Genomic DNA, 24,831 nt, shown 5'->3' on the forward strand with positions numbered 1-24,831 from the left:
CTCAATTCCACTTTCCTGTCTGCCCCCCCATAACCTTTGACTCCCTTGAGATCAAAAATCTGTCTAACTCAGCCTTGAATATATTCAATGAGCCAGATTCCATTGCTTTCTGGAGAAGAGAATTCCAAAGGTCAATGAGAAATTCTTCCTCATCTCTGTCTTAACACCTGATTCTTAAAATGTGCCCCCTATAAGGGGAACGCCCCTATGAAGAGAAACATCCTATCAACATTGATCCCTTCAGGTCCCCTCAGAATCTTATGTTTCAATAACCTCTCATTCTTCTAAACTCCAATGATCATAAGCTCAATCTTTCCTCATAAAACAACCACTTCATTCTAGGAAACAACCTACTGAATCTGCTTTGAACTGTCTCCAATACAAATATGTCCATCCTTAAATAAGGAGACCCGTATGCAGTTCTCCAGGTGTGCTCTCACTAATGCCCTGTAGAGTTGTAGCAGGATTTCCCTACTCCATCACCCTTGCAATAAAGACCAACATTCCAATTGGCTTCCTAATTACCCCATGTACCTGCATGCTGACTTTTTGTGATTCAAGTACAAGGACACCCAAATCCTTCTGTACTGAAATATTCTGTAGTCTCCCTCCATTTAAATAATATTTTGCTTTTCTATTCTTCCCACCAAAGTGGATAACCTCATATTTTCCCACGTTATACTCCATCTACCAAATTTTTAACATCTCACTTAACCTATCTATATTCCTTTACAGACTCCTTGTGTCATCCTCAAAACTTGCTTTCCCACCAATCTTTGTATCATCAATAAATTTGGCTACGATATACTCTTCTGTCTTCATCCAGGTCTGGGATATACATTGTAAATAGTAAAGGCTCCAGCACTGAGCTCTGTGGCACCGCACTAGTTACAGCTTACCAACTTGAAAATAACCTATTTATACTGACTCTGTTTCCTGTTGGTTAGCCAATCCTCTATCCATGCTAATATATTACCCCCAACACTATGAGCTGTTGTCATGTGTGGTAACTTTTTTATGTGATACTTTTCAAATGCCTTTTGGAAATTCATATACACACATCTGCTGGTTCTCCTTTTATCCACCCTGCTTATCACATCCTCAAAGAACTCATAAATTTGTCAAACATGGTTTCCCTTTCATAAAACCATGTTCACTCCGCTTGATTATATTATGATTTTCTATATGTCCAGCTACTACTTCCTTAATAATGGATTCTAGCATTTTCTCAATGACAAATGTTAGGTTGATTGGCCTATAGCTTTGTACTTGTCCCCCATCGTTCCTGAATACCGAGAGAGGTGTTATAATTCGGTTTTCTAATCCTCTGGGACCTTTCCAGAATCTAGGGAATTTTGGAAGATTATAACCAATGCACCCACTATTCCTATAGCCACTTCTTTTAGACCCTAAGATGCAGGCCATCAGGTTCAGGGGATTTGTCAACCTTTAGTGCCATTAGTTTTCGTAGCATTTTTCAGCAGTAATCTTGATTGTTTTAAGTTCTTCCCTCCCTTTTGCCTCATGATGTCCCACTATTTTTGGGATGCTTTTAGTGTCTTCTAGAGACAGATATAAAATACTTGTTCAAGGTCTCTGCCTATTCTTTGTTCCCCATTATTAATTCCTCAGTCTCATCCACCAAGGGACCAATATTTACTTTAGCTACTCTTCCTGTTTTATATATTTGGAGAATCTCTTCCTCTCTCTTTTTATATTCTTTGCTAGTTTGCATATATCCTAATCTCTGCCCCTTTTTTTTTGTCATCCTTTGCTGCTTTCTAAAGTTTTCCCAATCTAGTGGTCTACCACTAATCTTTGCAGCATTGTACATCTTTTCTTCAATTTGATACCGTCCTTAATTTCCTTAGTGAGCTATGGATGGTTTATTATTTCATAGAGCCTTCCTTTCTCCATGGAATATATTCATTTTAAGATATGAAATATCTCCTTAAATGTCTGCCACTACTTACCTACCACCTTACCTTTTTATCTATTTTCTCAATCCACTTAAGCAATTCTGTCTTCCTAACTTTGGAATTGCCTTTATTTAAGTTTAAGATGCTAGTTTCAGATCTAAATTTCTCATTCTCAAACTGAATATGAAATTCCAACATATTATGATCATTCTTCCCTAGAGGACCTTTTACTATGAAATCATTCATAAACTCTTCTCTAAAATAACTTTAGACCTTGTCTAAAATAACCTGTTTCCTGGTTGATTCCACATTGTTCTAATAAACTGTCCCAAATACACTCTATAAACTCATCCTCAAGGCCACCTTTGCCAATTTGATTTGTCCAATCTGTATAACAATTTAAATCAGCCACAATTTCTTATCTCCACCCAAATTGGTTCTACGTCTTGATCTTCTGAGCAAAGACCATTTCTCACTCCTGCACTGATTTCATCTTTTGTTAACATAACTACCCCATCTCCTCCTCCTTTCTTCCTATCCGTTTGAAATATCAAATATCCTTGACTATTCAGTTCCCAGTCTTGGTTAACTTGCAACCACATCTCTGTAATGGCTATCATACCATACCCATGTATGTCTATTTATTCTATCAATTCATCTATCTTGTTATGAATGTTGCAAGCATTTAGATAAAGAGCCTTTAATTTTGTCGTTTTACCATTTTTCACTATCTGACCCTGGTGGCTGGTGCACTCTTATGTTTGTATGTTCTGTCCCTTCCTGTCACACTCTGGCTTCCATTACACATGCAACTATCCTGCATTATTGCCTTGTCCTTTCTCTTTAACTTTCTAAATTTGCCTTCCCCTAACCCCCCATTATTTAGTTTAAAGCCCCCTCTACAGCCCTAGTTCTTCAATTTGCCAGGACACTGGTTGCAGCACAGTTTAAGTGAAGCTTGTTCCAAGAAAACAGCTCTATCTTTCTCTAGTACTTGTGCCACTGCCCCATAAATTGAAACCCATTTCTCCCATACCAATTTTTGAGCCACGCATTTAACTCTCTGATTTTATTTGCCCTTATGCCAATTTGCTCATGGCATAGGTAGTAACCCAGAGATTATTACTTTTGTATTCTGCTTTATGATTTAGCCCCTAGCTGCTGATACACTTTAGCAGAACATCTTTCTTAATCCTATCTTTGTAATTGATACCCATATTAAGCATGACAACTGGATCCTTGCCCTCCCAGATCATATTCCTTTCGAGCCCGGAGAAGATGTCCTTAACCCTGACACCAGACAGACATCTCAGCCCTCAGGACAAATGCTCTCTGCAATGAAGAATAGTATCTTTCCCCCACCTATATTGTCCCCTACGTTCATTTATACTCCCCCCAATTGAATGCCCCTTTATACAATGGTGCTGTGTTCAGTCTGCTTATCCTCCATGCAGCCCCTATTCTCGTCCACACAAGCTGCAAGAAATTTAAATTTGTTGGACAAGTGCAAGAACTAATGGCCCTCCAATGCTCCCTTCTGGATCTCTGTACCCTCCTCTTTTCTCCGATCACAGGCCAAATCAGAAGTATTTAACCTAAGGAGTGTGACTGCCTCCTGGAGCAAAATGTCCAGGTAACTTTCTCTCTCTTTGATGCATCTCGGTGCCCGAAGCTCAGACTCCAGCTCATGAAATCTAAGCCAAAGTTCCTTGAGCTGCAGACAGGTACTGCAGATGTGGTTGCTGTGGATTACACTGGTGTCCACCAGAACCAACATGCTGCAGCTGCAACGCATCACTTGCCCTGCTCTCTCTATTGTATTTTATTTAACTAATGAGGCTTTCAAGTTTTGAAATATCACTCAACAATTATTTGTAGTTATATTAACTAGTTAATATATAAATTGAACACAGTACTTATACTTCCCTGCCCTAGTTTAAACTACTGCAGAAAAAAAACCATGAAATTCACCAACCAATCACCTATATGCTCACCTAATTAATGCCTCCAGGCCTCAGTTCTCAAGTCTCACTGTTGCTCCACTCTCAGACCACTCCATGTTTTGTAAAGACCAGAATAGCACCTCTTCCCTCACTACATGTAACTCCCTTGCTCACCAAATTCTTGAATTAAGTACTCTGTAGAAGTAGTACTGCATTGAGCTGGACTCCAAGCTACTTACTCCCAAGTGATCTATCAGCATATTTCAGAATGTTACTAATTCTGTTTCTTGATCTATATTGTGTCCACAAAATCTAATGAGTAATGGCTTCCAAAACCAAAAACTGAAGATTAGTTTGCAGATCCTGATTTGTTGGCAATATGTTCACCTAAGTTCATATATTCATAAATATTACTTTGTTGAGTTGCTTTCAGAATTTGTTTACATTTCTGCTGTTTTTGATGAATGAACAATGAATAAACAAGCTTATAACATTTGCCTTACACAAGCCAAATCCTAGTCATTAAAGAGGACATGTTGGCTTCACTAGTTACGTTCTGGAGCAGTCTGCTCCAAAATCTTCACAGTTATGACATCTTTGCAGGCACTTCTGTTTAATAATGAGGCAAAATCTCTTTCATGACACTTTTGTTCCATGAAACTAGTTATAAAATGAGGTGACAGCTATTTTGTTGCTGCATAGCTTGTTGTTTTTGGATGTAAGGCAATGTAAGTTATGCATTAACTGTCTAGTATATGTGCTATCAGATGCATGTACTTGCTCGGTATACTGTACAGACTACACCCTCAGTATTTTAGGTATGGGGTTATGGTCTGCAAATCAGAATAGTAGGGCAGGAGTTTGTATCCATCACTCCAACATGGTGAATTCCAGATATTGATCAGGACATCAAGGGAAACACTTTTTTCATGGAGGGAAAATCAAGGGAAGTTAGTACGGGGGTTCTCCTCTGCTAGTGAACGCCTAACCTCCCTTTCACTTAGAGAGTCCAGGACGGACAGGAGCGGAAATCCAGAGATAGTGGGGGAGAATCCAGCATTACTTTAATCTTTCTTAACTTTTGTTAACATGTCTTCAGGCAACATGTTTCAATAAAAGTTGTATTTTTATTTTTGAGTAGATCATATAAACCAATCTCTAATTGTTTGATCATTTCTACAGCCCCAATGTACAGATCAGTTCAGCATTCTCCATTTTATAATCCCTGTCCTGATGAGATATTCTGTTGTTTTCAGCTTACAATGATAAAATTGTAGCATTTCTGCGTCAACCAAACATCTTTGAAATTCTTCAAGAGCGCCAGCCAGACCTTATCAGGAATCACTCACTCAGGTAATCCCATTGATTGTCCAAGTGGTGGTGCTGGTTGTGTGATGCTGTACATTTTTTCTGTACAGTTACCCCTGATATTTTAGACCCTACATCTATGCTGCAATGTTTCATAGGAATTCTCCAGAGTAAATGCTCAAAGTTATGTGGGACTTACTGTTAAGAACTTAGGACCTAAAGGGGGAAGAGAGCCACTGAGCCCATCAAACTCTTCCTTTCCACGAAACATATACAACACTCTCTTATGGAATCCACGCAATGCATTTCCTAAGGAAAGGTTTTGCAACGTTTGTCCGCATACTCTCATCCCAGAAACTAATGAGCAAAAATGCAAATATTTGTGTTACCTTATTATTAACTAATACATTATTCATCCTTAACTTTCCTTGACGTATCTATTGTCTCATGAAGAATCATCATGTCCCATGCAGCATTTGATCATTTCAATTTATTCTCAACTTCAATCCTGTCCCCAACCAGAGTCTCCATTTCCTTTTTAAAAGTGTTAATCAGCAGGCCATTGACAGGATTAATTATAATTTTATAAATATAATTCATAACCATTACTTTACCTGAGTTTTTCAATATAAAAAATCTTGGAAAATAATTCCTTATAATTTTGAGTCACGTTTAATCCTTGTTAATTTTATGCTTGCATCTTCTAATTCTCTGCACCTAAGTAGCTTGCTTGCATCACCATAATCTTTCCCTCAGCTTTGTAAAAGTTGATCATATTTTCATTCAACCATCTTTTTTGTCCTAATTTAGCTAATTTTACATACAATACCCCAAACTTGACTTCTTGAATGATCTGGGCAATAATAGAATAACCTTTTTCATTTTTATTCTCAGACGTCCTTGAGATGCACCTTTGTTTATAACTGCCTTGCAATGACTCGATATTTTAAATGAATTGTGGTTAATTACTCTTTTCATTATGTGCACGTTTCAAATTTCCATTTCAAATGTCCTCTTCATGTGACAACATAACTTGGTGCCATCAGCAAATTGTGAAATATTACACAACAGCAACTCGATATCATTAAGAGCGCTGTTTGAAAAGACTTTGACAAACCTGCTTTTACTGCTTAAAAGTATTTTGAGGCAGGTAGGAACTATAATACTTATCATTAAATCATAGCAGAGCAGTTATATTTTCACAGGCTCCTGGATGTTGTGCCTATGCCTTGCGAATTCTACCTGAACCTTCTATTGGCAGGGCAACAATTAAGAGATGTTGGTTTGCCATCCTGTATGAATTTTGAAAGCAACGTGGGCCTGGATGGCACCCACTCCAAACCAACTCACCTTAACAAATTAATGTTCATGATGAAAGAGGCAAACACACATTTAGGGATTTGGCTTGTTTCAATCAATGTCAAAACACTATTTTTTGATGTCTTCTTGTACAACCTGGAGTATATTCCTTTTATTGATGCACTGTATGAGGTAAGATTAACTTTCAGAAGTATTTTCAATCGCCGTGTGTCAGATTTCCTGCCATAATTGTCAGGTTGCCCTCGAAATCTGCAGTGAAATATTCTTCAATATTACGTTTAAGTGTAATAAATTAAGAACATCAGACATGTTTCTGCTTAAGAAAAGCAAAAATATGTTATTCAGTACACAGTGTTCCTTAGTTATGTTCCTCCATTATAAATATCGTCACATATCTGTAACAAGAATGGAGTATTCTAAAATATGTGGAATGGATGTGTCTATTGCAATACAAGGAATATCTCCCCCTCCTTTTCCTCTCTCTCTCACTCGCACTACATTTTTTTTCCTCTTTTGCTCTTTCTCTGTCTCCTTCTCTCATTCTTTCTCATACTACATGTTTTTTGCTTTCACTTTCCCTCTCTCTAAATGCATGTCTTATCCCACCTCAGCAATCTCCGCTAACTCTTGTATCTAGGCCTCTGCTAAGCCCTGGGCATTTTATCAAACTTGGAGACCCATGTCTGAGTTTGGTGTAAAAGTATTGTAGCTCCAGATTCTGCTTCTAGTTTGCCCTTTGTAACTTCATTGCTAGCTATCTGTTTAATAGTGCAACACCTTAGTAATGGCTTTTCCATTTTTGGAGTGACTAGCATAACGTAGAATTTAGTGTTTGTCTTTTATTGTGGATAAAGTATCATTTCAAACTGAACCTTTTTCCTGAACCCTACTGAAAACCAATATTTTCAGTTGTAACATTATGGAGAAAATGTATATGTGCTGCACACAACCATGAAAGGAAATATATTTTGATTTTTAAAACATGAAATGTATATTGTCCTAGGTATATTTTTACATGTCACTATATAATACAGATATATAATCCAGGAGCAGACTGTGACATTGATCATCATTTGCTAGTGGCGATACTGAAAGTCAAAGTGGGCAAAATTAAGTGAAAGGACTGAGATGGATATTACATGTGTCATGGATGGCCAAGCAGACAAACGAGTGGGTGCTCAAGAAAGCTGGCGCTAAGAGGAACTTGTTTGAGGCAGTGATATCAAGGAAACTCATGTATTGGACAAGTGATGTGAACAGGAGGAAATGTTTGGAAAAAGAGGTGAGGCAAAACACCTGGAAAATGTGCATATGGAAGACCCAATATGGCATGGATGGATAATATCAGAATGTGGACTGGCCTCTCTATGGGACATTCAGTGAGGGCAGTGGAGACTAGAAATCAGTGGAGAAAGATTGTTCATAGTGCGGCCAACCCTTGCCCTTCACCTCGAAGCAAAACAGATGAACTGATAGCGCAAATAGAAATAATTGAGCACGATTTGATACCCATTACAGAGACATGGCTACAGGATGACATAGATCGAGACTTGAATATTGAAGGGCGTGTGACATTTAGGAAAGACAGGAAGTTAGGAAAAGGTGGAGGGTGGCTCTGTTAATTAATGACAGTCTTAGCACATTAGAGAGGGACAACCTAATTTCAGAAATCCAGGATGTAGAAGCAGTTTGCGTTGAGATGAGGAATGATAAAGGCAAGAAGTTACTTGTTGGAGTGGTGTACAGGCCCCCTAATTGTAACTACACAATAGGACAGAATATAAAGTAAGAGATAATGGGAGCTTGCCAGAAAGGTACAGCAATATCATGGGGGATTTTAATCTACATATAGACTGGAAAAATCAGATGGGCAAAGGTAGCATAGATGAGGAGTTCATAGAATGTTTTCAGGATAGTTTCTTAGAACAGCATGTTCTAGAGCCAACCAGAGAGCAGGCTGTACTAGACCTGGTATTGAGCAATGAGATAGGATTAATTGATAACCTCCTGGTGAAGGCACCCCTAGGTAGCAGTGATTATAATATGATTGAATTTTATGGGTGGCAGATTGGAAAGAATATAAAGAGCATATTGACATGGATAGAAGATTGGCTAGCTAACAGGAAGCACAGAGTTGGCATAAATGGGTCACTTCCTGGTTGGAAGGATGTGATGAGTGGTATGCCACAGGGATCAGTGCTGGGGCCTCAACTTTTTACAATTTATATAAATGACTTGGATGAAGGGACCGAAGGAATGGTGGCTAAATTTGCTGGTGACAGAAAGATAGGTAGGAAAGTAAATTGTGAAGAGAATGTAAGGAGACCACAAAGTGACATCGGTACGTTAAGTGAGTGGGCAAAGATCTGGCAAATGGAGTATAACGTGGGTAAATGTGAAATCATTCATTTTGGCAAGAAGAATAAAAAGGAAGCTTATTTGAATGGTGAGAGATTGCAGAGCTCTGAGATTCAGAGGGATTTGGGTGCCCTAGTGCATGAATCACAAAAGGTTACTATGCAGGTACAGCAGGTAATTAGAAAAGCTAATTGAACGTTATAATTTATTGTGAGGGGAATTGATTACAAAAGTGGGTAGGTTATACAGGGCATTGGTGAGACCACATCTAGAGTATTGTCTCCTTATTTAAAGAAAAATGTAAATGCGTTAGAAACAGTTCAGAGAAGGTTTTTACTGGACTAATACCAGAAATGGGCATAGATGAGGAGTTCATAGAATGTTTTCGGGATAATTTCTTAGAACAGCATGCTCTAGAGCCAACCAGAGAGCAGGCTATACTAGACCTGGTATTGAGCAATGAGATAGGATTAATTGATAACCTCCTGGTGAATGCACCCCTAGGTAGCAGTGATCATAATATGATTGAATTTTACGTTCATTTTGAGGGAGAAACAGTTGTGTCCGTGACTAGTATTTTAAACTTAAATAATGGCGATTATGAGGAAAGGCTGGACAGGTTAGGCTTGTATCCACTGGAATTTAGAAAAGTAAGAGGCGACTTAATTGAAACCTTTTAAGATCCTGAGGATTCTTGACAGGATGGATGTAGAGAGGATGTTTCCTCTTGTGGGAGAATCTAGAACTAGGTGTCACTGTTTAAAAATAATGGGTCGCTCATTTAAGACAGAGAAGAGGAAAAGTTTTTTCTGTTTCTTACTGAAAAGTGAGTCTTTGGAACTCCCTCAAAAGGTGGTGGAAGCAGAGTCTTCAAATATTTTTATGGCAGAGCTAGATAGATTCTTGATTTGACAAGGGGATGAAAGGTTAACGGGGCCAGGCAGGAATGGTGGGTTGAGGTTACAATCTGATCAGCCATGATCTTATTGAATGGCGGAGTAGGCTTGAGGGGCCGAGTGGCCTACTGCTGCTCCTAATTCATATGTTCGAGGCAGGATGAAAGACAGACAGGCATATAATGCCAATATTCTGGGACATTGTAGTATACGGAAAATGCACAAAATAGTAGCATTTGAATGTATCTCAGTGGTTGCCTTTTGTCACTTATGTGTTTTTCATATACGATTGCAACCCCGTGCGATGTGAATTTTACACATTTTCTAATATGTACTATTATTCTGACATCTTCTGTTTTCTTTCTGTTCTTCCATGTCTCTGTAAGTGTGAGTTTGGTCTAGCAGTTCAACTCTAGTCATGAGTGCTGATTTGTCATTTCTGAATCCTCATGGCAAAGTGACTTCCTCTTGTCAGACACTGGGCCTGTTTTTTTTGGTTACTTTGCCTACTTTTTTGTTTTTCCTGGAATATGTACCCTTGGAGTTGAATGTGCGTGGGTGACTTGCTCCTTGACCTGCTTTTGTAGGCCTTAAATCTAACAAATATGAGCTGCACAGTGATGAACCTTGAGTGGGAGATGCCATGCCTATCCTTGGCACCTCCCCACAGAAGCATTTCTAAGGTCAGAAACCCTTTAGAGTAAAGGTATGAATCTACTTCCAGTGATTTCTTGGCACATTTGGGAGGTTTTCCAATACAGAGTCTCATTGCTGATAATAGGCTACATTATTAATGGGTACACTAGCTATAAATGTGTTCCTCATTGCTGAATTTGCAAATAGTGATCTCACCTCATTGCCTCAGATATTTGCAAGAATTGGAATATTCCAATGATTCCTATTCAATTCAGCATGGCTTGAATTAGCTGAAGTACCATAATATATAGCATTGAAGTTGTAGTTATTCTATATTGTATTAGCTCTTGTAGTCTGGTGTTGCATTTGATTTAATCATACATTTGTTTTGTTAGACAGTGAAATGTTTTGACCATGCTTGAGTACGTTGTCTTTTTTTCTGTCTGTAGTTGGCTGGCTGTGAAAATTTATGCTTGGTCATGAGTGTCTGTGTTTTTAAAATGGATGGAAGGATTGGTGGAATAATTTTTCTTGCATGTCAGTTAATTTGAATAGCTGATGTAAAGTTATCCCAACAGTACTGTATTATTTCATAACTGGCCTGCATTATTTTAATGGAGAAGCTCCATTAGTGCTGCTATTCTCATCATTCATTTCACACTTCACACAAGCGAAGTGTTTTTCACTCTACATTGGTTGTGTATCAATATCCTCTTGCAATTTATCCTGCTCCCAAATCATACTTTGGTGTAAAAACATCAAGCATTTAATGCAGTATTTTTCAAATAAATTTGCCATTTCAGGGGTGAAATTTCCTTATTCAAAATAATTTAAACTATGAATTGGAAAACAACCTTGGTGTGAAATACTTATTTAATTTATTGGGTTTTGTTTTAAACAAAAAACTGGTACTTACTTCATGGGTGGAATCTTGTGGAGGTGATGGGGATCTTGGCTGCTGGCTGGAGTGTCGGTGAGACCCCTGCAACATCCCTATTTTAGAAGGCTGACTGCATCTTGTGCCAACAGGCAATTGATGAGCCAGTGACGGGCTTTCCCCTGGAGTCCAGGACCCTGTGCACGGCAGTCCCGCCCGCCAAGAGCTGCCAGCCAATCAGAGACTGGGCAGCTCTCCTGTACTCAGCAGTGCCACCGGAGAGGCAGTGGCTACTACTGTATGACACCCACCCAAGTCAACGGATCGAAGACGGACCCAAGCACAGGTGAGTAATAGTGGGAGGGGGAGTGTGGTCAGCAGCAAGGGCAGGGAGTGGCTCTCAGCTGGCAACCCCCTACCCAATGCCAGGTCCCACGATCAGGCACTGAGTACCTATGAGTACCTGGGAGCCTGCAGGCAACCATGCCAGGGTTTTGGCATTAATTGCCCATTAGGGCCTCAATTGGCGACATGGCTGGAAGGCCATTCATGGGCCTTCCTACCTCAGACTTAATCGGAGTGGTGGGGCCCCCACCTGCCACCCTCCCACTTGATTAAGTTACACCCCAACAGGGAGGGCACAAGATTTTACCCATGACTCAGTGAGTTAAACATTGATTAGCTGTGCCATACAGAACAAGAAAAATCCAGATTCAGTGTGTGTTTTGATCTGATCTTAGCTGGAGCAGTACCATAAATATCCTTTGTGATTCTGGGTAAAAGGGAAAATTGACAAGTATTTTTGTTTCTGTACTTTGCCCTGACGTGGATGTGTGCACCGATGGCTTTGAGTGAGGAGTAGATTGTGTTTTAAGCTGTGATGCTCATGTGTTGTTGACCTGGCTAAAGTCACTCAAACTGGCATGAAATGGATTATTTTTGTCCTTCCTATTTTACTTTTTCATGACTGTCTCTCTTAGTCTTAAAACACCATGCTCACACTCATTTAAAACCAACTTAATTCATTGAGTGAGGAGACACGTACTGAATCTTTGTGATGGGAACAAAATATCCTCAATGTGTGAAGATTTCTGGAAGCTTGACCATGTTGCAGTTGAAGAGGTAAGGTGACTTTTGGCAGCTAAATTCTAAGGCTTCTTGTATCCATTTAAAAAGAGGGATAAGCTTTTTCCCAAAATCTATAATATCACAACTACGCATTTGTGATAGCAACAAAAAGAAACAGCAAGGACAAAAATAATCCATTTCATGTTTCCCAACCAACCTGTTACACTGCAGTTTACCATTTGCCCTGTTATGCCATACTTGACTTCTATTGCTTCAGTCTGAAAGGTCCTCTGCTGGAAGTTGCTTATTTTGTACAGTTACTCCATGAACCCTAGGTGGGAGTGGTCTTATCTGAGCAGTGGTTGCATTTCCTTGCACCAGGTAACATGGTGGATCTCCTCCATTGCTTATCATCAGAGCACATTGTGTGCAGAACAAGATACTCAACTCTATGAAACCATAGCACCAACATGAAGGGCAATCACACTTTTGGATATCCACAAAAGATGCTTGAATCTGAAAATATTCTGCATATCCTACCTTTTCATATCTTCATCTAGAAGAAGCAAATCCCTCACTTCTTTGTGCCAGTTGGTTGAGTACCATGTAACCGCTGTGCCAATTACAGCTCTCATTCAGCATGTCCTTTACTATCTGCCTGAATTGACCTCAAATTCAAATTCAGTTTGGCTCTGGGGTGCTATTGTGAACCTTTTATCAGTTGTCATAAGAAGAGAAATTTTATATTACTCCATTTGTAGTTGCACATGTACGCAGTCTGGTCTGTAGTCATGTAAAGCCTATATGATTGAACATGTTATAACCCAATTAAAGGAAAAGCTTTTTTAGTTCTTGTACTCTGAGGACGTAGGAACTGGTAGGGCTTACAATTAGGAATATAATTATGCTGCCTTATGACCTCTTTCTGGATTGGTGTCTTCGTACATGAATCACAAAAAGTTAGCATGCAGGTACAGCAGGTAATTAATAAGACAAATGAAATGTTGGCCTTTATTGCACGGAAGATGGAATATAAAAGTAGGGAAGCGTTGCTACAATGGTACAGAACATTCGTGAGATGACATCTAGAGTACTGTGTACAATTTTGCCTTCTTATTTAAGGAGGGATATACTTTCATTGGAGGCAGTGCAGAGAAGTTTCACACACCTGATTCCTGCAATAAAAGGGGTGTTGTATGAGGAAAGGTTGAGCAGGTTGGGCCTATACTCATTGAAGTTTAGAAGAGTGAGATATGATCTTATTGACGCATATAAGATTCAGGATGAGCTTGACAGGATAGATGCTGAGAGGATGTTCCCCCTCATGGGGGAATCTAGACTAGTGGACAATTTCGAAATAAGGGGCTTCCCATTTAAGATGGCGATGAGGAGGAAGTTCTTTTCTCAGAATGTTGTTGATATTTGGAATTCACTACCCTAGAGGGCAGTTGAGGTTGAGTCATTGAATATATTTTGATCTACAAGGGAGTCGAGGGTTATGAGGGACAGGCAGGAAAGTGGGGTTAAAACCGCAATCAAATCAGCCATGATCTTGTTGAATGGCAGAGTTGGTGCAATAGGCCAAATGGCCTCCTCTTGCTTTTATTTTTTTATGTTCTTATCCTCTTATGTAATAATTATTCCAATGGCCTGTATTTTTCTGTAGTAATGGCAGAATTGACAGTTTTTGCCATTGTGGCCCACATCCCATGAATGAATTAAAAGTTCATAATTACAGCGGAAGAACTGTCTGGCCCTGAAAAACTAATTTCATTTTTGTATAATGTCAAATTTCTCTATTATGATAAGTTTAAAAAAGAGTTTGTTTAGATTATTTAGCTTCTACTTTAATCCTATGTGTATGCCCCAATTGTTTATTTTGCTTTCTGTAAAATTCAATAAAATTGAAGGATAATTTGTATGTCCCGATTTGCTGTCTTTGAGAATAATTCCATGGAATTGGCAGGTTATCCTGCTTGATAACACCATTGTTGCTTGGTGCCTGGAGATCCCCTTGCCTGAGAAATCTTCACCATAGAGATCACTAGATCTTTATGGGCAGCTTTCTTCAAGGTCAGCAGTGAGCACTGTCACTTTGCCGCTGACCTCAAAATCCAATATTTTATAAAACTTTCATTTATTGCTTTGTATCTTTTAGCAGCAGGTATGGAGTGAGCAGGAAAGTAAATCTGTTATTGTTGTGATGTTGTCATTGTTATGGATACTGGCTGCCTTCATGAGAGTGATTTTTTTGAAAGGCATGTGGGTAGTTGAGGCAATGAAGTAGATGGAGCTAAATTATCTGGTCTGATTTAAAATTTATACGGGTTTGGTGACAGATTGGAGCACCAACATGACCTCATCACAAAGCAGAGGGATACGGGTTCACATCTTGCAATGTCTGCTAAGATTGGCAACTCAGACGATAGTCCATTTCCAAAAATAAAGTATGATCGAAGGGAGGAAATTGTCAAGTTTGCTTGTTTCACTGCCATGTTGGCAGAGACATTGGAGGAGATCTTCAGGCCTTTCAGCCACAAATGCAAGTGAAGATTGTCATGAAAATGTAATAATTTTCATGATATTATTGTGATTTAGTGTAAAAGTGGGTTAATAGTGGGGTTTGGATTAGTTTCTCTGTGTGTGGGGAATTTAATTGAATTGCAGACAGCTGGTCTGAAGCTTTTGAGTTATCAAAAGGGAAGCTAGGTTTGAAATGTTAAATACGTAAACATGGTTGAAGTTTTAGAATGTGAGGCGTGAGGAACATTTGCAATTTTAGATAAACCAGAGTAGTTTGAATTTCAAAGAGTTGAGATGTTACACCCAGCTGTAAGAAGCTAAGCCAAACAGTGTGTTTATTTTTCCCAAAAGTTACTGATAATGAGTACAATGAAAGATTTATATTATGAGAAAAGTAAAGTTGCAAAACATATGGGAACAATGGAATTTGCATTAAAAGAGAGAAACATATATAAAGAAGATGAGGTTATATGAAAGAGGGAAGGCATTCTAGATTTGACACAAGTGTGAAAAGCCTCCAGCCACTGTGCATAAAATTGCTGTCCACAGGAACCAAAGCTAAGAAAACTCACTTTGAATGTCACTTTCCAGGGTATTATGTGCTTTGCCTGGGCCTGTTAAATCTATTTGTTTTTACTGTTGCCTTAGCGGAGGTGTAACTGGGAGTCATTAATTAGGGGAACTAGGAGTTATCATAGAAGTAATTTGTAGACCTATGTATGTGCTTAAAATCTTTCCTTTTATTAATAAATGTTTAATTTGGGTTTGTAAAAAAAAACCTCTATGTCTCGATGGACGCATTACTACTGAATTCAAGGCTTGCATCTCGAAATAAAATACAAATTACAAAACATTTATGGCAGCTGTTTCAAGGTTCCCTCTGGGATTTGAGAAGCTTAGCATTTACCATCCGCTGTGCCATAGCGGTGCAGAAAGACCAATAACTCATAAGAAGATTCGGAACCTTAAAAAATACAAGAACCATGTTTTTGAGATGCTGTGTGGTTCAAATCTAGGAAAGTGGATTTTACCACGAGGATTGGTTGTGCTGTATGGACTGTTTCTGTACCTCATTTCCTATGTAAACGTTATTGACAGTGTATATTGTGTGTGTGTGTGTGTGTGCGCATGGTATACTTTTTCCCTTAATTGTTTTTTATTTATGGGATGTGGGCTTTGCTGGCTAGGCCAGCATTTGTTTTCCATACCTAATTGCCCTTGAGAAGGTGGTGGTGAGCTGCCTTCGTGAACTGCTGCAGTCCATGTGGTGTTGATACACTCACAGTGCTGTTAGGGAGGGAGTTCCAGGATTTTGACCCAGCGACAGTGAAGGTTCGGCGATATATTTCCAAGTCAGGATGGTGAGTGGCTTGGAGGGGAACTTCCAGGCGGTGGTGTACCCATGTGTCTGCTGCCCTTGTCCTTCTAGATGGTAACGGTCGTGGAAGTTGTTGTCTAAACAGCCTTGGTGAATTCCTGCAGTGCATCTTGTAGATGGTACGCACTACAGCTATTCTGTGTCATTGGCGGAGGGAGTGAATGTTTGTGGGGGATGGGGTGCCAATCAAGCGGGCTGCTTTGTTCTGGATGGTGTCAAGCTTATTGAGTGTTTTTGGAACTGCACTGATCCAGGCAAGTGGAGGGTATTCCATCACACTCCTGACTTGTGCCTTGTAAATGGTGGACAGTGCTTGGGGAGTCAGGAGGTGAGTTACTCACCGCAAGATTCCTAGCCTCTGACCTGTCTTTGTAGCCACAGTATTTATATGGTTAGTCCAGTTCAGTTCCTGGTCAATGGTAGCCCCCAGGATGTTGATAGTGGGAGATCCAGTGATGGTAATGTCATTGAATGTCAAAGGGCGATAGTTCGATTCTCTCTTGTTGGAGATGGTCATTGCCTGACACTTGTGTGGCACAAATATTACTTGCCACTTGTCTGCCCAAGCCTGGATATTGTCCAGGTCTTGCTGCAATTAGACATTCAGTATCTGAGGAGTTGTGAATGGTGCTGAACATTGTGCAATCATCAGCGAACATCCCACTTCTGACTTTATGATGGAAGGAAGCTGGCATCCACCAACCACGGCCATCTTCCTTTATGCTAGGTATGATTCCAACCAGCGGAGAGTTTTTCCCCTTGATTCCCATTGACTCCAGTTTTGCTCGGGCTCCTTGATTCCACACTCGGTCAAATGCTGCCTTGATGTCAAGGGCAGTCACTCTCACCTCACCTCTGGATTTCAACTATTTTGTCCATGTTTTAATCAAGGCTGTAATGTGGTCAGGAGCTGAGTGACTCTATGGAACCCAAACTGAGCGCCAATGAGCAGGCTATTGCTAAGCAAGTGCCGTTTGACAACATTGTTGATGCCCCTTACATCACTTTACTGATGATCGAGAGTAAACTGATGGGGTGGTAATTGTCCGGGTTGGATTTGTCCTGCTTCTTGTGTACAGGACATACCTGGGCAATTTTCCACATTGCCGGGTAGATGCCAGTATTGCAGCTGTACTGGAACAGTGCAGCCCTGGTAGGCTTGGATTTTCATTTCACCATTTTCTGTCACAAATATTACAAATGAGGTGGAGTGGCTCTTGTCACTTTTAGTTCCACATGTTACTGTTCCTTCTCTGATTGATTTAAAACACACATCAGGCACATCAATTCCAGATTGCATTCCTGAATGAAATACCAGATTTTCTTTTCTGATACGCTTTTTTTAGTGATGGCATAGGCAGAGATGCACATAGCAAATGTGAAATCTCGCACTTGGTATCTTGTCCAGTATATTTGCATGCAATTATTGAATAGAGTCATAGAATGGTTACAGCACAAATAGAGGTCATTTGTCCCATCATGTCCGTGCTGGTTGTCTGTAAGAGCAATCCAGCTATTCCAATTCCCCTGCCATTTCCCTATAGCCCTGCAAATTTTCTTCTCTTTAAATAATTGTGCAGTTCCCTTATGAAAACCTCCAACACACTCTCAAGTAGCACATTCCAGATCCTAACCATTTGCTGTGTGAAAAAAGTTTTTCCTTGTGTCGCTCTTGCTTCTTTTGCTATTCACCTAAATCGATAGCCTCTGGTTCTCAATCTTTCCGCCAACATGAGCAGTTTCTTCCTGTCTACTTTGTCCAGACTTGTAAATTAAGTGGAGTCAAGGGAAGTAAGGGTACCAGTATACCAGTATGATTCATTTTATGAATGCCACTTAAATTAAGCTGTGATTGTATTTTCACTAACTTGTGCAGTTAAAAGCAAGGAAAACGAGTGGTTGATAGCAAAGGTGAATATTAGTTTCTGAAGCGCCAGGTGGAAGTATCTTTTTTGAATTCCAAAAGTCTATCACTTGTAGCCCTTATTTTGATTTTTTTTTAAAAAGGCACTGGCCATTAAAATGCTGTGCCACCCTGGTGCAAAATTGCAAGCTTACAGTAGTGGGGTTAAATGATTATAATTCAGCATAAGTCGGTCATCAGTGCCATAAAATGGATGGCCGTATTGGTCAATTTTGCTACTTGAAGTTAGCTGTCAAAAGCAGGAGTGGCATTGATAGGAAGCACACAAGATGCTGAAATGAGTAACTCACAGCCACACGAGCATATTAAGCCACCTTTATCAAACAATGATTGCAGACTCAGTTGTGATCATCACAGAACTTTTCCTTGTCCATCCTGTGTTTTTTTTCAGTTTGCATGTTATATATTGCTGTGTTGTTTTCTAAGAATATTATTGAATTATTTGAACATTTCCACAGGGAGAAGGTTCAGTTTATCAGAAGCGAGGGAACGAGTGGATTGGGGCGCTTATCCAGTGATGCAGACCTTGTTATGCTGTTAAGGTAGGTGCATCCCATGTCACTGATGAATGTATCTTGGTACATTATATCAAGGTTTAAGTGTAGCTGTAGGCCTTTATATTGATTGGCAAAGGAGCAAGATTACTGAGTAACATACATCCATCTAACCAACTTTTAAGCTGTAGTTTATTTGAGATTGGCATACTTAAAAGGGCTCAAGGGATGGTTAGGATGTAAGTTTGTGTTGTTGGTCCCTACATGTCAAATTTCTGATCTCAATCATACAATGTGAACAAGTGATGAGCAGAAACCAAGTGTTTCAAGATTGATTCGGAAAAGCATCATAGGGAAAATACTTTCTCTTCTCACACTCTGATAGTCTGCACCGGAGTAGACATTGTAGCCATTATCTGCTTGCCTCCTCAGTTTTGGTAGTGAATGGCAAGAGGAAGACATGGGAAAGGACAAAATACCTTAAAGAGAGGAGCGACTTTCAACAAGTGAATAGAAAATTGATGGTTCAAACAGTTAATTACACAATTAAATAGTGCTAATTTGTGAGAGTTCTGTAATGTTGTAGCACCAGTGATCTGTGTCTGCCCATTGCTGAATTGTTTGAAGAAGTTCAGATGGTTTATCTTGCAAAATAGTTTAACTGTGCCCATTTGTTTTGAGTAATAAGCTATCTGTTTTATGCAAACTTACCATCCACTGCCACTTTAACCACTAGACAAGTTACTTTTTACATTTACCACCAATAACTTTGACAGAACTGGTGTTAGATTAAGTGAATGAAAGATTCTTTTTAGTGGACGTCGGGGAGTTTGAACAGTTAACTAGGCTTTCTTGAAGTATTGCATTTTCAGAGGGGAGATGATGATTTCAGTTGGCACCAATAAATGTAGGTCTAGCCGGATTTTCTCTCAAAATCCCAGTAAGCAGAAAGGGCAGCATTTACCTAGTACCATTCAGTTTGTTACATGTAAAAATGTGCTATATGGTCAATTGGCCAATATTTTCACTGAGTCTGTACATTTATTGGTCAACTTTAATCATTGCAGAAAACATTGATTCAAGCAATGACCATAGGAATATCCAGGATTGGAAATGAGTGCTACGGTCCAGTTGGACTATGGTTAAATGTTCTACAATTTCCCACTGTAACAACAACAGCCACTTACATTTATATTGCACCTTTAACATTATAAAATGTGCCAAGGCACTTCACAGGAGCATTCTGGAACAAGACATGACACCGAGCCACATAAGGGGATACTATGATTCACTCAACAAAACATGAATTGGCCAAATGGTTGCTACAACCTGTTCTGAGTGAGTTTTCCACATACATGGTGAAGGATTCCTTCACTTTTGCAAAGACTATAGGTGACCTGCATATTGATAGCAATGCCATGTCTGTGTGCTCCTTCGACATTGTGAGCCTGTTTATTAATGTGCCATTAAAGATGCTATAGACATCTGCAGCACATCTTTATATCATGGCAATCTAGATGCACCACCTTGTTCTGAATCTGTATTCATTGAACTTGTGAACTTAGCAACTCATGCAGTTGAAATCAGCTTTAATGACACTATGTATGCCCAAATAGATGGTGTTGCCATGAGTTTCCCACTAGGGCCAGCTTTTGCTAACATTTTCAGCAGTTTCCACAAGAAATACATTTTCGATGAAATGACCCCTAACTCCTTGCATATTTTCAATGCATCGGTGACACGTTTGTGATATTGGAATCTGCAGCTGCATGTAAGAACTTCCTTACACACCTTAATGTGCTCCAACCTATGCTGAAATTCACCTTTGAAATGGAGCAGTCTAACCAGCTCCCTTTCCTCGACATGCTGTTGAGAGATCCGCTAATGGACTCCCTACCCTGTGTATCGCAAGCCTACCTGCACTGGTCGATATACACATTAGGATTTCTACAGCTCCAAGCGCTACAAGGTTGGCCTTATTGGCAATCTTCTAAATAGGGGCTAAGCCATTTGCTCACCGTGCAAGCTTGATGCCAAAATAGTATGCATCAAGCTATCCTGCGGGTTAATGGTTACCCTAATCAGATCATTGCTCACTGTGTATCACAAATGAGCCTAAGGCTGCCACTTTCAGACCTGAAAAGTTGAAAAGTTCCCAGTCTACCTCAAATTATCCTAGAAGGATAAAGCATCTCAAAAATGTGTGCAACAGCTAAAGCCAGCCATTTCACGCTGCTACTATGTAGTGGAAACACAAGTGGCGGCTTCCACTAACAGAATGCCACCATCAAAAAGACATTCTGCCTAGCACACAAATAAGTAATGTGGTATATGACTTTCAGTGCTGATGTGATGCCAGGTACTAGGCAGAACATCCCAATGACTGGCGGATTATATCAAACAGCACGCCCCTTCGGCTTTTAAAATAGGCAGAGTACTAACTGTACTCAGCCAATGCATGCTTGCAAAACTTAGAACATGTAATGTCTAATGTTAGATGTGATCCTGCAATTGGACAGCACTTGCTGAACAATCTCGAGTGTGCTAAGAATTACATGGACAACCAATTTAAAATTATCAGTCAAGCTCACAATGTAGCTCATTTACACTTGCTATTCATATGGAGACCTGCCCTCTGCAGGCAAAAGGAATATGTTCAGACATAGCACCTTTTTTGAACAAATAAAAGCATGAGGAACAGTAGCTCTCTGGTGCATTCACCATGGCAACATGTCCACCAATCAGCACCTCTATCCTGTGCAGTATTGGTTGTTATTCCCTTTGAAATTTGGCATTTTTGCATCTGTCCTGATGAATGCAAGATAAAAAGCTTTGACAGCATGTCTTTTTTCAGCAATACTCAGATGACCAAAAGCTTGGTCAAAGAGCTAGGTTTTAAGGAGTGTCTTAAACAAAGAAAGCAAGGAGATGTAGGGAGGGAATTCCAGAGTTTGGGGCCTAGGCAACTTAAGGTGCAGCTACCAATGGTGGAGCAGTTAAAACTGGGGATGCACAAGAGGCTAAGATTAAAAGAACACATATCCAGGAGGGTTGTGGGGTTGAAGGAGATTACAGAAGTAGGGAGGGGCGACACCATGGTGGAATTTGAAAACAAGGATCAGAATTTTAAAATTAAGACGTTGCTTGACCGGAAGCCAATGTAGGTCAGTGGCCACAAGGATGATAGGTGAATGGGACTTGTTGTGAGTCAGGACACAGGCAGCAGGGTTTTCAATCACCTCAAGATTACGAAGGATGGAATGTGGGTGGCCAATCAGGCATGTATTGGAACAATCAAGTCTCAAGATAACGAAGGCCTCAATGAAGGTTTCAGCAGCAGTTGAGCTGAGGCAGAGCCAAGTCAGGTGATGTTGCAGAGGTGGAAAGAGACGCACAAATATGTGGTGGGAAGTTCATTTCAGGATTGAGTATGACACCAAGGTTGTGAAGAGCTTGGCCTAATCTCAGACAGCTGCTAGGAAGAAGAATGGAGTTGGTAGCTATGGAGTGGCATTGAGAGCAGGGACCAAAACAGAGCTCCCAGTATTTAATTGAAGAAAATTTTTGTTCATCCTGTACTGGGCATCAGATAAGCAGTCTGAAACTTTAGGAACAGTGGAGGAATCAAGAAGGGTGGCGGGGAGATGGAGCTGGGTATCATCAGCATACATGTGAAAACTAACGCTGTATTTTTAGATGATGTCGCTGAGGGGCAGCAAGTAGATGAGAAAAAGGGGCCAAGGATAGATCCTTGGGGACACCAGAGGTAACGGTGCGGGAATGGGAAGAGAAGCCACTGCAAGTGATAGAAACATAGAAAATAGGAGCAGGAGTAGGCCATTCGGCCCTTCGAGCCTGCTCCGCCATTCATCATGATCATGGCTGATCATCCAACTCAATAGCCTGCTCCTGCTTTCTCCCCATATCCTTTGATCCCATTCGCCCCAAGAGCTATATCTAACTCCTTCTTGAAAACATACAATGTTTTGGCCTCAACTACTTTCTGTGGTAGTGAATTCCACTGGCTCACCACTCATGGGTGAAGAAATTTCTCCTCATCTCAGTCCTAAATGGTCTACCCCGTATCCTCAGACTGTTACCCCTAGTTCTGGGCTCTCCCCCATCGGGAACATCCTTCCTACATCTTCCTGTCTAGCCCTGTTAGAATTTTATAGGTTTCTATGAGATTCCCCCCTCATTCTTCTGAACTCCAGTGAATATAATCCTAGCCAACTCAATCTCTCCTCATATGTCAGTCCCGCCATCCCAGAAATCAGCCTGGTAAACCTTCGCTGCACTCCCTCTATAGCAAGAACATCCTTCCTCAGATAAGGAGACCAAACCTGTACACAATCTTCCAGGTGTGGTCTCACCAAGGCCCTGTATAATTGCAGCAATTGCTCCTGTACTTGAATCCTCTCACTATGAAGGCCAACATACCATTTGCCTTCTTTACCGCCTGCTGCACCTGCATGCTTACCTTCAGCGACTAGTGTACGAGGACACCCAGGTCTCGTTGCACATTCCCCTCTCTCAATTTATAACCATTCAGATAATAATCTGCCTTCCAGTTTTTGCTACCAAAGTGGATAACCCCACATTTATCCACGTTATACTGCATTCTCCCCATATCCTTTGATCCCTTTCGCATTTGCCCACTCACTCAGCTTGTCCAAATCACACCGAAGCACCTATGCATCCTTCTCACAGCTCACCCTCCCACCCAGCTTGGTGTCATCTACAAATTTGGAGATATTACATTTAGTTCCCTCATCTAAATCATTAATATATATTGTGAATAGCTGGGGTCCCAGCACCGATCCATGCGGTACCCTACTAGTCACTACCTGCCATTCGGAAAAAGACCCGTTTATTCCTACTTTTTGTTTCCTGTCTGCCAACCAGTTTCCTATCCATCTCAATACACTACCCCCAATCCCATGCGCTTTAATTTTACACACTAATCTCTTATGTGGGACTTTGTCAAAAGCCTTCTGAAAGTCCAAGTAAACCACATCCACTGGCTTCCCCTCATCTACTCTACTAATTACATCCTTGAAAAATTCCAGTAGATTTGTCAAGCATGATTTCCCTTTCATAAATCCATGCTGACTCTGTCCGATTCTGTCACTGTTTTTCAAGTGCTCAACTATTAAATCTTTTTAGTGGACTCTAGAATTCTCCCCAACGTCAGGCTAACTGGTCTATAGTTCCCTGTTTTCTCTCTACCTCCCTTTTTAAATAGCGGGGTTACATTAGCTACTCTCCAATCTGTAAGAACTGTCCCAGAATCTATAGAATCTCAAAGATGACCACCAATGTATCCACTATTTCTAGGGCCACTTCCTTAAATACTCTGGGATGTAGACTATCAGGCCCTCGGGATTTATTGGCCTTCAATCCCATCAATTTCCCCAACACCATTTCCCTACTAATACTAATTTCCTTCAGTTCCTCCCTCTCACTAAACCCTGTGTTCCCCAACATTTCTGATATGTTATTTGTGTCCTCCTTTGTGAAGACAGAACCAAAGTATGTATTTAGTTGGCCAGCCATTTCCTTGTTCCCCATTATAAATTCCCTTGTTTTTGACTGTAAGGGACCTACATTTATCTTCATCTTTTTCTCTTCACATACCTATAGAAACTTTTACAGTCAGTTTTTATGTTCCCCACAAGCTTACTCTCGTTTTCTATTTCCCCCTCCTTAATTAATCCCTTGGCCCTCCTTTGCTGAATTCTAAACTGCTCCCAATTCTCAGGTCTGTTGTTTTTTTTTAGCTAATTTGTATGCCTCTTCCTTGGATCTAATACTATCTCTAATTTCCCTTGTAAGCCATGGTTTGGCCACCTTTCCTGTTTTACTTTGGTGCCAGACAGGAATAAACAATTGATACTGTGGCTACGATTAGATATTAAAAATGGAACCAGGTGGGAGCAGTCCCACTCGGCTGAATGACAGCAGAGAAGCATTGGGGAGGATGGTGTGGTTAACTGTGTCAAAGGCTGCAGACAGGTTGAGAAGGATGTGGAGGAATAGTTGACCTTTGTCACAGTCACATAGGATGTCATTTGTGATTTTGATGAGAAGCATTCCGGTACTGCAACGGGGGCAGAAATCTGGTTAACGTTAACAATATTGGCTAACACAGGTATATAGAGAGAAAATTGAGTGGTCAAGAGTTTAG

At 40.3% G+C, this 24,831-nt stretch overlaps 1 protein-coding gene across 5 annotated transcripts in view; it reads left to right on the forward strand.

The window, feature by feature from the left end:
• The window catches only part of hecw2b (HECT, C2 and WW domain containing E3 ubiquitin protein ligase 2b), a 413,575-nt gene that overhangs the window by 291,327 nt on the left and 97,417 nt on the right, over window positions 1-24,831 (forward strand). For all 5 annotated transcript variants that reach the window (XR_013577941.1, XM_078551841.1, XM_078551844.1 and 2 more), the window contains 2 exons: window positions 5,119-5,215; window positions 18,609-18,692. Coding sequence is in view for 4 of the 5 variants with exons in the window: in XM_078551841.1 (XP_078407967.1) it covers window positions 5,119-5,215; window positions 18,609-18,692 (181 nt within the window). In the remaining variant the exon portion in view is untranslated. The remainder of the gene's footprint in view (window positions 1-5,118; window positions 5,216-18,608; window positions 18,693-24,831) is intronic.

Source organism: Cetorhinus maximus, chromosome 11, assembly GCF_964194155.1.
Source record: "Cetorhinus maximus chromosome 11, sCetMax3.hap1.1, whole genome shotgun sequence".
Taxonomy (NCBI): Eukaryota; Metazoa; Chordata; class Chondrichthyes; order Lamniformes; family Cetorhinidae; genus Cetorhinus; species Cetorhinus maximus.